General features: G+C 44.0%; 1 protein-coding gene across 2 annotated transcripts in view; it reads left to right on the top strand.

The window, feature by feature from the left end:
- Window positions 1-6,813, top strand: part of GALK2 (galactokinase 2) — an 88,602-nt gene extending 81,789 nt beyond the window's left edge. For both annotated transcript variants that reach the window (XM_090028700.1, XM_090028701.1), the window contains one exon: window positions 6,293-6,813. In XM_090028700.1, coding sequence (XP_089884826.1) covers window positions 6,293-6,500 — 208 coding nt within the window. In that variant the 3' untranslated portion in view covers window positions 6,501-6,813. The remainder of the gene's footprint in view (window positions 1-6,292) is intronic.
- The last annotated feature ends 6,880 nt before the right edge of the window (window positions 6,814-13,693 follow it).

Raw genomic sequence — 13,693 nt, 5'->3', positions numbered from 1 at the left:
CTTCTTTTCATTAGGGTGAGAGGGAAGTCCTCACAGATCGATAGTGCATTACAACTATTGGGACAATAGGCCAGTAAAAGAACTGGCTAGGATTAATGGCAGGTCTGTACAAAGCTCTAAGCCAGGTGAAATACAACCAGATCCATCGGGGCTATTGATTGGCCAGACCTAGAGACCTACAGACCATTTTGTACTGCTTGGAGGCAGTTTGTCTAGACTACTGGATTAACACCCAGTGGAACAGGTGAGGGTGTAGGGGTTGGTGGAGCCCTTACTACACTAAGACAGATTTCAAGAGCGACAGCGTCAAAACCCACACGCCCTGGCATTCTATTTTCTCTTGTAACAACAAGTCACGACAGGCGAGATCATGGACGTGTGGGAGAGTCTAGCAAGATGTTGCAGTGGACTTCAGCCCACCAACCAAGGTGCTAAAACTGTCGTGGTGCAGAAGACAGAGTAAGAAAGAGAAAACCCCGTAGACATGGGGATGAGCACCAGAGACTGAATAAAACAGAATAATAGAGATAAGCCTCCACCCCAGATAGGGGTGAGGTTTTGGGGTGAAAGCCCGCCGTTGGACAGACTGAAGAGGCTGATCTGAGATCTGTATATTTGACTGCAGACATGGCAAATAGTTATGGGAAGAGGAAGAGGATCCTGGCGTTGTCAGGTCACAGCTTTTCCTATTAGTTTCCCTCACTGGTCCTCCTCCATAATAAGACAAGTTTGCTCAAAATGTTTGATGCCTTGTCACATCACAGTGCCATCAGGGATGACTCAGTGCTCAAGTGTCGCAGGTATTGATGTTAATGTCACATGTCTTCAGACTGGCCTTCAAGGTGGAATCTCTTTTTTTGCCCATCTCTAGAGCAGTGACCGTCATTGAATTAGGAGTATAGGATCTGTTTCAGAAGCCAGTTGTCAGGCATCCTTATGTTCAACAGAGTTGGTGCCATATAAACATGGTTTCAGTGCTGGTGGTGTTTTCTTGAGCTAGAATGCTGTCTTTCATTTTTCTGTTTTCCCAGCTGATATGGGGGATTTTTCAAAGACATTGCTGATGGTAACATTCTAAGGCTTTTAGGTGTTTACAGCATGTCATCCAAGATTTGCATCCATGCAACAGGGTAGAAATGATAACAGCCTGGTAGATGAAATGTTTGGTTTGCATGCTGATGTCATAATTACTGAAGACATGACTTTGGAGACTTCCAAAGGTAACACTGGGAGCTTTTAGCCAATGTTGAATATCATCTATGTTTTACTTTTTGGGAAAGGTGGCTACCCAAGTAGGGGAAATTTTGGTTTTCATATAGTTGACAGTGAGTCCAAGCATTGCATACACTTCGCAGAAACAATCAAGAATGACCTGGAGCTCTTCAACTGCTGGGCACACACAACACAATCACCAGCATATTGAAGACCAGTAATGGAAGAACAAATCTCTTTAACATCAACCAGTTACCTGTCCATGAGATACTGGATGCTGACTCCAGATGGAAATCTATCAGCAATGAGATGTGGAATAGCTGTGATATCAATGGAAAAGCGTGCTGGTGCAATCACACATGCTTGCTTGACTCCAGTTCTAATAGTGAAGGTGTCTGTCTTCTTAGCTGGGGTGGTACCCAGTCACTGTGAAGGCATTCTGCATTGTGCTTTCCAGCCACGGCGTTGCTCAGCCTTGCACCTCTGCTCCCTGCCACTCATGGTGGGGTGGGGGAGGCAACGATGGAGGGAAGCCTGTTAATAAATCTGATCGCTGACAGCCTTGTGCCCCCTGCAGAGCACATTAAGCAGAGCTATAGCCCTATCGGATCAGGCTGTCAGTGAGCACAGGCCTGGGACAGAGTTCACCTGTGGTGAGCAAAGCTGCAGCCCCCTCTTTCTCCCCCACAGCAATTCTGTCCACTGTGGGCAAGCCCAGTTCTGCATTTATTGACAGCCCAGTCCCAGGGGAGTGGACAAGTTGGGGAACAGACAGGCTGGTTAGTTTCTGCCATTTTTATAGTGCTACAGGAAGTGTGCATGTCTGTGCCCTCACTTTTGTAGTGCTACAAGGGCACATACATGTCTGTCCTTGGCCTCTGCTGCCAGAGGTAGAATGCCTCCATATGTAAATGAGGTTACTTACAGCTCTGCAATGCACTGCAGCCTGACGTGTGGCTGTACCTGTAGAATCCAGAGGAAGGGGGCACTTAGGTGCAGGCAAGGGACTAGGATTTTATTATATGAAATTAAAATTAATCAAAACATTTCATTTCCCTGGATCAGGCTGTAATGATGAGTGGAAACACAATATGTGCTCAAGCTACAGCAGATTTATTTCTAAATTACCAACAAAAGGAACCATATATGATGTCATAAGAATAGTTAAAGACTGAATTTTTCATAAAGGTGATTTATGAGAGTATGTCCATTGCAAGGAACAAATGCGTTATTTGTTCACTAGTCATTCCAGTTTTATTCCACACAGAATATATTTTAGTTAAGAAATATTTGGTGGGGTTTGACATTCCTGAAGCATAGAGGGTGCTTTGACAGGAATTTTATTACCTACTGCTAATTGTCAGAATTGACTGACACAGACTTTTATTTGATAGCCAAAAGTGACTTAGCATTTTTGGTGCCTCCATTTGTGGGTGCTTTACAGGGGCCTGATTTTCAAAAGCACTGAGCATCCAGTCTTGGAAAAGACCCTCTCAAAGGATCTCAAATTGGATGCTCAAAATATAAGCACCTAAAATTACTAGCTGTTCTTGAAAAGTTTGGCTGATGTGACTAAGCTGAGACCAACTGTTTTGTAATTTAAATTCTTTACTTACAATCATATGCAGCTGCCAGGTAATTAAAAAAAAATCTTTCCAAAAATACATTCCATAGCATTGCCTATGTCTATGGCATTCTCTTGCTTGCAACGTATAAACTGCAAAGAATAATCTACATATCCAGATGTTTTCAGTTTTGCCTAAGTCTTTATGTTTTACTATATGCTCCCTGCCAAGAACAAAAGAGATCCATATTGGCTGTGGTTTGGAGGGCTGAAAAGTTTAGCCACTGGTTAGTCAACATTTTTTGCACTTTCTGTCTATCTCATTTTAGTAATGGCCATTTTCTCCATTAGATCTTTAAAACAGATGGAACACATAATACAAGGAGTATGTGAAGAGATTTAGAGCATGTCTATATTACAACACCAGCATGTCTGGGCCAGGATATGCCTGAGCACATCCCTCTTCCCCTAGCAACTGCTTGCACACTCAGTTAGCAGTGTGCCAATGAGACTACTTCAGGGGTGTCCCCAGACGCTCCTGTCAAGCTCACTGGACGTTGAAGTCTTGAAGGCAGCTCCACCCACATATTTTTAGCTTAAAGTATGAAAGCAGGTGCAGGTAGGTGGGTGCACATTTGGAAACATTCTAACTAGGACGTGCTACCACTGTGGCAAAGGCACTCTTAGGTGCACACATTCCATTGAAAATCACTCACATGTAAGCCCAGACGTAGCATCAGAGAGCAGCCAAGTCCTGCAACTTAATAAATGATTGGTGATTTTCCTAAAGCCCCAGCATGTGAGTTTCTCAGCTTCATTTAAAAAAAAAAAGAAGGTCATAGCCCTTGTAGTGAAGGGTGAGTCAAGTACAACCCAAAAGAACCCCAAATGCATATATTTTAAAATCACATCAGCAGTCACGGGTGCTCAGCCTCTCTGAAAACTAGGGCACTTGTGTTGCATCTAATCCACTGCTGACGCAGTCTTGGTGCATAGTGGCTTTGGCTCTTGCTATTTTCTTTTTAAATTACATTTTATAACATTTTAAGAAATGACTAAGGAAAAAGAGACATTTGATGTGACTGCAGAGAACTATGAAATCCAAAAAGGGTCAGAATAATTCTGAAGAGATTTCAGTGCTTTCCACAGTCAAAAGCCAACATTTTATCTGAAATATAAAACTTAAATATGGAGTAACATGCCAAGTGAATTCAAGCAGTTGATTTAGCTGCCTCAGGGCACTGGAATGGGTCTGATGAAATCAATGGCAGTCTTTCCATTGTTGGCCGCATTGGATCCTGCTTTTAAGATCCTTGCTCACAAGGATGAGGGTGTAAAACACAGAACAAGACAAATGTGCACACAAGCAAGAACAAATCAAATAGCGATAGGAAACAATGTAGGAGGTCAGACTCTTAGAGTCCCTTCTAACCCCCTGACTCTTTTCTGTGATTTTAGCACACTCACAATGGGGCCCAGATTCAGAAAAGCACTTCTAGTTGGAAAAAGGACTTGCCCATATGTTCCAATTGAGCATGTTTAAAGTGAACCATACAGGTAACTGCTAAGCCTGTGTGAAGCGGCTGGTATTTGCTTTGGATTTGGATTCAGCCGATTTGGGGGACAGTGATTCAATTCAGTGATACAAATCACTGCCCCAAATCGACTCAGCCAAATCTGATTTGGAGATTTGGCTGCTGCTGAATCAGCCGAATCTCCAAATCAGAAAGGCCCCATCCCCCACCCGCTCTCAATGGCTGCCCTGCCTAGCCCCAGCTCCTAGCTCCTTTGAAAAAAAATATCCCCACTCACAAGCCCCTGACCTCTGCCCGCTCCCCCAGCTCCCCCATGGCTGCCCCGCCTGCCCCAGCTCCCGGCCCTTTAAAAAACAAACAAACAAAAAACCCGGGACTCACCAGCTCCTGCCAGGTGGGGAGGCGATCCCCAGTGCCCCCCACTGCCTGGGGGACTCTGCCAGAAGCCCCAAGGCCACTACAGGAGCTGGTGAGTCCAGTGTTTGTTTGCTTTCTTTTTTTTTTTAAGGGCCAGGAGCTGGGGCGTGCGGGGCAGCCATGGGTGGGGGCTGGGAGAGCAGGTGGGGGTCAGGGCTCATAGCAGAGCCTCATGCAGCATGGGGCAGCAGGGATTATCCCCCCACCTGGCAGCACTCAGTAAGGGCTTTTTTTAAACAACTGGGAGCTGGGGCAGGTGGGCAGCCATGGGGAGGGCTGAGGGAGCAGGCAGGGGATGGGGCCTGGCAGGAGTCCGTCCCCCCATGGTTTCCTCTCCCCCATCCTCTAGCCCCCCTCCCCCACCCCCTACTTAGCAGCATGGAGTCCGGGTCCAGTTCCCTGCTGCAGTGAGCAGGGTGAGACTGCCGGAATTGTTGAAGTTCTCTGAATCTTTTCCGAATCAATTTGGAGAGCTTCGAATCTATTTGGACCTTTTAAATGGTCCCTTGATTCGATTTGGATTTGGAGATTTAGCCACCGAATTGGGAAGAATCTCCTCTTGGATCGAATCAGCACCTGAAGTTTCACACAGCCCTAGTAACTGCACCCCTGAGTTAAGAAGTAAAATCCTGGTATGTTAACAGGCTGTGCATGTGAAAAGTGGCCAGAAATTATTCAACATCAGCGATCCTTATCCTTTGAGATGTTACTAACATCATGTCCATTTTCTCTGCTTACAGCCACATTCTAGGGCTGGGGAACCTCACAGATTCACCTTGTTGCAGAAGCGTATCAAAATAAGTGATCCATAAATTGGGTTAGAGACATCCTGAGAATAGGCTTTCTAATGATACCCAGTTCATTCTACTCTAAGCTGAGTTAGACATGTCAGAAGAGGAATCTAATACAAGGTATACTCCTATTTTTGGATCTGGCTGAAGGCAAGATGTGTAGAAGAGAAGAACATTTTCAATTTTTGTTTTTAAGGCAGAGCAGATGACACAGGGGCTCGGGAATGGGACTCCGTCTGAATTTCTGGGAATTTTTTCTGTATCCCTTTGTTTCCTTGCTGGCACTGCATACAGTTCTGCAGAAGCCCATGAATCTTCAGAATATTTTAGATCTGCCTCAGAAGAGCAAAACTATGGCAAGCTACCTGTGCCAGACATGAACATGGCTTGCATGAAGCTTGGACAGTTCATTCAAAAGATTCTCCTGTTTTATTTTTGCCATGTCATATTGCTAATGTATTTTTTCTCCTCTGCTGTGCTTCAGCCTATAAAAGAGCTGATCCCCAAGCATTTAAAAGAGGCTTAGTTTTGCTGTTCGTGGTAACAACTATATTGGTCAAGCTGCCAGATCTTTGTCCAAATCATTCACTGCAAAGAGCTGAAATTGCTCATAGACAAGTGTGCCTTACACAGCTGTTGAATTTAATAAGAAAAACATAGATATTGAGTCCTATATTCACATGCACTCTGTAGGCATTGTAAGTCTGAAACATTATCTTTTTGAATTTTGGTTTATCATTCCTGAAATTGCTTTTTTATTATTATTATTTTAGGCAGTTTGGAGCCATAGGGTCACGTCTGACTGGAGCAGGATGGGGCGGCTGCACTGTGTCAATGGTGCCTACTGACAAGCTGACTTCTTTCCTAAAAAATGTGAAACAAGCTTATTACAGAACTGATGACCAAAGGTTAGCGCTGGAGAATAATAGCCTGTTTGCTACCAAGCCTGGAGGTGGAGCTTTGGTTTTACTTGAGGCCTAAAGTAAATTTGAAAGAAACTATGTAGGGCATTTGGGAACTGGCAGAACTTCCTATGCCACAGTAAATTAATCCCTTTTCTGTTTTAGATTAAAATGAGCAGTTGCTATTATCAAGATACATTTCTAAAGAAACAATTAAAAGAGCTCTGTTAGGCTTTACAATGTATTTTCCAACCTAAAAATCTCTCCTCAACTAATAGTATCCTAAATGCTTATTTCTCTGTGGATTGTATCATGTATTCATTGATTTGGTGAAACACACTGATTTGAAATGAACAAGGCAGACAATTAAAATAAAGCTGCATTCTTTCCTTAGTGAATCTTTCTTTTCTACCAACATAGACATAAGTGGAAGTTAATTGAGCTGTGCCATTGCATAAACCCAGATAATATGTCACCCCTTATCTCAGACCTGTGTTAATGCTGAGGTTTATTCATTTCTTCTAGCACTGGAATCAGGCTGCTGGATTTTTTTTTAATTGTTGATTCCTATGAAAATAAGACCAAACTGAATTACACAGAATTTACTATAGAAGTTTTAATGTTCTGCAATCTAAATAAGAAACTTTGTGCTACTATTTATTGCTATAAGATTGGATAAGTACCTACATCAGGGGTGGGCAAAATATGGCCTGCAGGCCAGATCCAGCCTGCAGAGGGATTTTATGCAGCCAGTGGCAGGTCTCTTGGCTCTGCCTGGCCCAGGCTTGTGTGGGGGCAGCCTGAGCCATGGCACATGCAGCTGGTCCCACCACTCCCAGATATGCAGTCGGGCTGGGGCTAGACTCTGCTAGAGTGGCAAACTCTGCTTCCCAGTATCCCCAGTGGCAGCAGCTCCTTCAAGTTACCACTGCCAGACCCAGCTCTGCTTCCCAGGCACCCTGGCCCACCCACCGCACACCCACTGCTGGGGGCACTGAACAGAATGGTGGTTGGGGTCTACATGGAAACCAGTCTGGGACCCCCTCTGGCAAGGTGCATTCATCTGAGTGGATGGGATGAGGCCATGAGTGGGTGAGGATCAGTGTCCAGGAGCAGGACAGGCAGCCGGGGCTGGGGCAGTGACAGCATGGGGCCGATGACATTGTGACTGGATTAGGCTGCCCCACACTGCTTGGCCATGCTGCTTGCAGCCACGTTGTACTGCAGCTGCCCGTGCGCACCTGTGTTGGGGCAGAAGCCAGGTCATGGGCAAGCACTCTGCCTTCATCCCAGGTTGGGCCAGTCATGATCCATTGTGCAGGGAGTGGATCGCAGCTCTGCCCCAGGCCCCACGCTGTCACTGCCTTGCATTCCTGATCCTGGTCACCGCCTGGCCTTGCCTGCCTGTCCTGCTCCTGGACGCTATTCCTCACCCACCCGCAGCCCCATCTCATCCATCCAGCCAAGCATGCCCTGGCCACTTAGGAAGTTTTGGTGAGCTGTTGCGGGTGGTGAGGAGGGGGGTACTGATATGAACCCACAACAGCTCACCAAAACTTTCTAAGTGGCCCTCCAGCCCAGGTAATTGCCTACCCCTACCCTATAGGCTATAATCAAGCATCAAGACCCCATTGTTTTAATTGGTGAAATGACAGCCCAGCTCTGAGCTTACTATAGCTGCTTTTCAGAACGTATTTAACAGACATTGAGGCAACTGCAATATGAAGAAACTGAACCATGGGCTTTTTGATTTCTTGACCAAAGCAGATGACCATAAGTACCATAAACAGAAGGCAAGAAAGCCGCTCTATTCAGAACTGTGTAACTTTTTCAGAAATTTGCCTTGAATGCTACATTTCTCCTGCTTGATTTTAATGCAAAGGTGGCATGTTTGGAAGATTCAACAGAATCTGTAATATTTTTGAAAGCACATGAAACTGTGCTTTCCTGTAACTCACTAACAAACTATCAAGTGGACATTATAGTGCTTGGACTACTGAAAAACAAGTCATCTATTAAACTTGATACGTGTTTGCAGAAATCTGTCAAGTAAAAATGCTACAAGAGCTTGAGACCTCTTGGCCATTTACAGAACTTAAGTTTTTGTTATTTTTTTTAAATGCCCATTGAGAGAAAAGTTTTCACACAAGCACTTAAATAAAACCCAAGATTGATATAGGGCAGGTCTCACCCAGATAGATTAGGAAAAGAGTCCTTCCCCCAGACCTGGGCCTACGAGCTGCAATAGTAATAACAATCTAGTAATCATGCAGATCGCATCCCACCACCTGTCTAAGGAAAATGGCTGTGGCTTCACACAGCCCTGGATTTGAATGTACCAGCCTGGCCCACTCATTCCTCAGACTGGTGAGGAAGGAGCCTTGGGAAGCTCTACCCACCAGTGTACAATTTTTATCTCCTGGTCCAACGTGGTGGATCCTCACCAAAGGTCTTGCAGGTTCAGGACCATGAAGGGCGGGGAAGACTTTTCCCCTGTACCCAACTCTCTAGAGATATGTGTGAATGTCAGAAGAGATAGACAGTACATTACCCAGGCTGTCTTGCTCAAAAGTGATTTCTCAAGTCCTGTTAACTCGGTGTAGACTGTGTGCCAGAAATGAACACAGCAGATGACCAAGCACCAGCACAGGCTGTCAGACCTTTTGGGGAGTCTCCCAGGGAATACGTAATGTCAGTATCACCAACAGAAAAATAGCTCTGCTTTTTTGAGGAGGGGAGGTGCAAAAAGAGAAGAAAGCGAAACAGAGAACACTAAAGATCAGGGAAATTGGCTGACAGACAGGGAATAAGGCAAGTGGAGGAGGAAGAAAAGAGGAAAGAGATCTAGTTGTGAAAGGAAAGGAAAGTGCTAAGGGCCACCAATAAGAATAAGAAAAGCAAACCTCCACAGAAAGGTTCTAAGCTTGATATAGGCCTCCTGTATGACTACCTGTGTATGCTAATGGGTTACATGCTATTAATATGGAGCAAAGGTGCAGATTTTCATCAAGACCTGCAAACAGATATGTAAAAATCACTGGATGGCAGGCAGGGATCTCCCAAATCTGCAGGTCAGGCACAGCAATCTAAGAAAGAACTTGGCTTTTGATTTCCAAATGACTTATCTTTGCTTTTATTCTCCATGTCACTCTTATCTGATTTCAGGCATTATGTTTGGCAGATGCTTATTATTTATTCTCCCTTTACAAGCATATTCAACTCAGAGTACATTTAACCACCCATATCCTGCTTTTGAAATACCTTGATTCTAGATTATACACCCAATTCATCTGAAAATCATTTTTATTGCAGAAGGAAAATAGAGAGGTTGTATTTAGTATTATATCCATTTAAATACATACCAATTCATTCACTAATATATCTGTGCTGAGCCTTAGTTCAGTGGGGTGCATGGACTTGTTCTCTATCAGTCTAGGAACAAAATAAACCAGTTTTTATTAGCAACATTTTTGTTTAAATCCAGCAGGACATGCTTTGTAGTCTCTGAATATTCCCAAATGTGGAGACATGTTTCTGAGGGAATATCAAGGTATGTTAAGTTTCAGAATTGTGCTCTCTGTAATTGAAAATGAAAATGCTTATGGGGGAACTAATGAGAAATCGTAAGGTAATTTAAAAGGGTAAATGCAAACCTTTGAAACTGCTGGTCAGTTTTTTTTCTTTGTTGTTTTATTTCTTCAATTGCTTCTTTATGCTTGTTCTGTTGTCTGCAAAGCCAAAATTCAATATTATACTTCAACGAGAAATCCAAACTACTCAAAGTTTACACATAAAAAGGCAATCAAGCATTTTTAGGCAGTCACAAAAAAAGTCCTCCCAAATAAAGAAAAATGAAGCAACCTTGCAGCTTTGCTTTGCCTGTGAAGAAGTAGTAACAGGAAAACTAAACACCTTCAGAGTGATGTCAAACAGTATATAGTTAAGCAACAAGTAGCAGTAATACGCTGCAAAACAGTTAAAGCAAGACTCTGGTCTGGAAGCAAGTTCCTAAAGTACTGGGACTCCTGCAGCTTTCCAAACAAGGTGGTAAGGCTTTCTAGATTTGTGATTTCTTAAATAATATATTGTCTTAGGTTTCTTCTGACTACAGTTGAGAAAAAGCATTTTCTGCCCTTTTCTGGAAAAAGCATCCAATGTAGCATACTCCTTCCATGTACTTTGCTTTAAAAAAAGCACTGTGAGCCCTTCTAAAAGGATATAGAATGAAGATAGCGCCAGGCTTTTAATAGCCGTATTAATGTTCTGTATCATCTTAGTTCTACTGACAAGTTATTCTCCAGCTCATTGTTTTTACATCATGTAAATGTGGGACTGCTCTTTTTTTCCTTTGGAATCATTTGCTTCAGTGGGAGGGTATCAGGACCGTGTTTTTGAAATTTACAATGTGTGTTAACTCAGTAGGCAATAATTATTTACAGGATATCGGAAGGAATGGTAGGGTCTGGGCAGGCGTTCATCTGCTGTCAGAGAGTACGGGCAGATGTTCATTCAGAGCACTAAGAATTTCCTAGAAATTTGCAGCCAGCACCATGAAAACAGCAAGAAATGCATCTGCAGACATCCAAATGCCTGATCAGCTGAAGCACCACAGAGCATGGTGAAAGCCTATACTGCCTGTGGGCCCAGTGTGCCATGATCCCAGTGTGCTGTGTAGAGGCCTCTGTCTCTGGTGGTTCCTGAGGACAGCCAAGTGTGGAGGAAAGTACTGATTGGCTGGCTGTCCAGGGAACCACACCCATGAAGGACTCCTCCCTCCTTTTCCCCTTCCCTCCCCCCACACTAGGGATGCAGGGCCACAACATGCCTGGTCCATTTCCACTGCTAAAGGCTCATCAATTTCACTTCCAGCAAGCAATGGCTTCTGATCCAAGAGCACCACAGGTTCAGTGCCACTGTACTTCTGGCAGAGTCAAAGCCTGCCACCACTTCTTCAAAGAGCTCATTCAGTCCCTGTGAAGGCTGATGCACAGCACTGTGTATGACCATACAGACATGACTGAGGCCCTGGTCACGTGGTCTCTGATTTACCAACCAGCTTGGCTTAGGCAAGTCCCCAGTGGTAAAGATGGTTCAGGAGGTATATCCAGCAGGTTCTTGCACAGTGATTCATTAGCCTCATCAGCCCACTGGAGATCATCAGTGGGAGAAGGGCTCTGATACTCCCTCCACTTCAGGAAGGGCAGCTGCAGGGACTCCCCTTCATCCCACTGATGGGCATTCCAAATGACAACAGCTAATGACTGTACTAAACACACTTGCACCATTCTGCCCTCAAATACCATTGACCCACCGAGCTCTGACACTCCCTGTGCTTTAGCAAAGATGCTGAAGTCTCCCCTTCACCCTGGCTATGGCATTTCCCAGTTGCCAAGAGCTAACTCACACACAAGCTCAACCACTCACAAGTTCTTGCTTGGTGCCCTTCCTTCGCTTATAGATAATATCAAAGATATTAGAGGACTGGATATTTTGTGTACAGCAGCAGGGTTTGGGAGGTAGATTCATGCTGCTGTTTTTTGGGCAGGATGATTTTATCCAGTTCACCCAAAAAACCCAGCAAATCTGTATAGTGACCTGTGAACCCAGTTCCACCTCCCAGGAGCAGTAGAGTTCATGACTGATAGACTCCCTCAAACTGGGAGATGTAGGGAGAAGGAGTGGAGAAGCAAAGCGTCCTAGGATGCTGGAGGACTGAGTCATGCCTTGTGGTGCTATGCATGGTGGTATAGGCATTACCTGTGGAGCTAGAATTTGCTCCACTGCTAAGAAACTGCTGTTGGAAGAAGCTAATGTTGTGTCATGCAACAGCCATTTTTATCCTGCAAGAAACCACTTGAATGGCTATACTCGTATAGTTTATGGTGCTAAAAGACTGTACATCCCACTATAAATGTAACCCCTGTCCACGGCCCTAGTAGCCATAGCATAGTATCACTCTAAAACCCCTATGTATTTTACAAACTGCTTTAAACTTACACAGTATAATCCTCCTGGAATTCCCTTCTGAGCCTCTGTCTCTCTTTAATAACATCTCGATAAGTTGGAGCAATTGGTGTGCTGCCATTTCAGTCAAGTGAAAAGATCTATGTTTCCAGACATTTGGGGAAATTAATTGGTATGCTAAATCCCAATCAGCATACATAAAGGAAACCCAAAGAAAGTCACAGGCAAAACAACAATCAATTGAGATCTGCATTGTCATAAAAGAAGCACTATAACAACAGAACTATAACTCTTATTAGTACTGAATTAACACTTATCACAAATATATATGAATGAAATATCTCATATCTATAAAATGGTCAAATAAGCTGTAAAAAGGATTTCTACTAAAAAATCAGAAGACAAACAGATTAAGATTTAGTATTATTTGTGCTGTAAATCAGGTGGAATATTACATTACAGATTAAATGTTAATTTCAAAACAGTTTCAGGTCCAGTTAATAGTTGGCTGGCTCAGGATACCAGAGGGAATGAAGTATCGTAACTGAAAATTGTTTTCTGTGATACAATTTTACTAATCCAGATTGAAGGATATTCCCCTGTGTATTGGGTTGTCAGTCAAGCCTAGGCAGCCAATCATCCATTCAGAACCCTACAACTTTAGCTTTTGTTTTTGAGCCAGACTTGCCTCTTAATCTGATTTTGAAAGTATATTACCCATAAACCAAAAACAAATCGTCATCTCTATCCCTGATCTTAGCCCTCTGTTTCTAGGCATTTGTTAGAGACCAGTTTTCAGGGAATGATGTTCCAGTTTTATGAAGTCTATATTAGGGATGTCAAACAATCACAAAATCTGATTGCGATTAGTTGCATTATTAAAAAAATTACCCGCAATTAATTGTGATTTAATTGCACAGCTAAAAACTCAAAATTATGCACAGAAGAAATCAAAATTATGCACAATTATGCAGGTACTTTCTTTGGTTGGGGGTTTGTGTGTGGGGGGGGGTGTGGGGGGGGATTTATGAATGTGTAGGGAGCTGTGGTGTGTGTGGGGGATTGGAGCCCAGGAAAGAGGGTCCCCACACACCCTGGCAGGATGCGGGGTACTGTGGGTCAGGAGTGAGGGGTAGCAACAGGCCTGGTGGGGCTGTGGCTTAGGAGTGAGGGGCAGACACACACACACAGACAGCAACCAGCAGGTAAGTTTGTGGAGCAGGAGGGGCAGAGGGCAAGGGAAGGGCAAGGAGGGAGATTGAGGCCACCACAGTGAGGGAGGGAGTGGGGCAGGGGCAGGTACTGGGG

This window comes from Crocodylus siamensis, chromosome 15 (genome assembly GCF_052110815.1).
Source record: "Crocodylus siamensis isolate JL-2025a chromosome 15, ASM5211081v1, whole genome shotgun sequence".
In the NCBI taxonomy this organism is placed as follows: Eukaryota; Metazoa; Chordata; order Crocodylia; family Crocodylidae; genus Crocodylus; species Crocodylus siamensis.
This window is presented reverse-complemented; position numbering and strand designations above follow the sequence as displayed.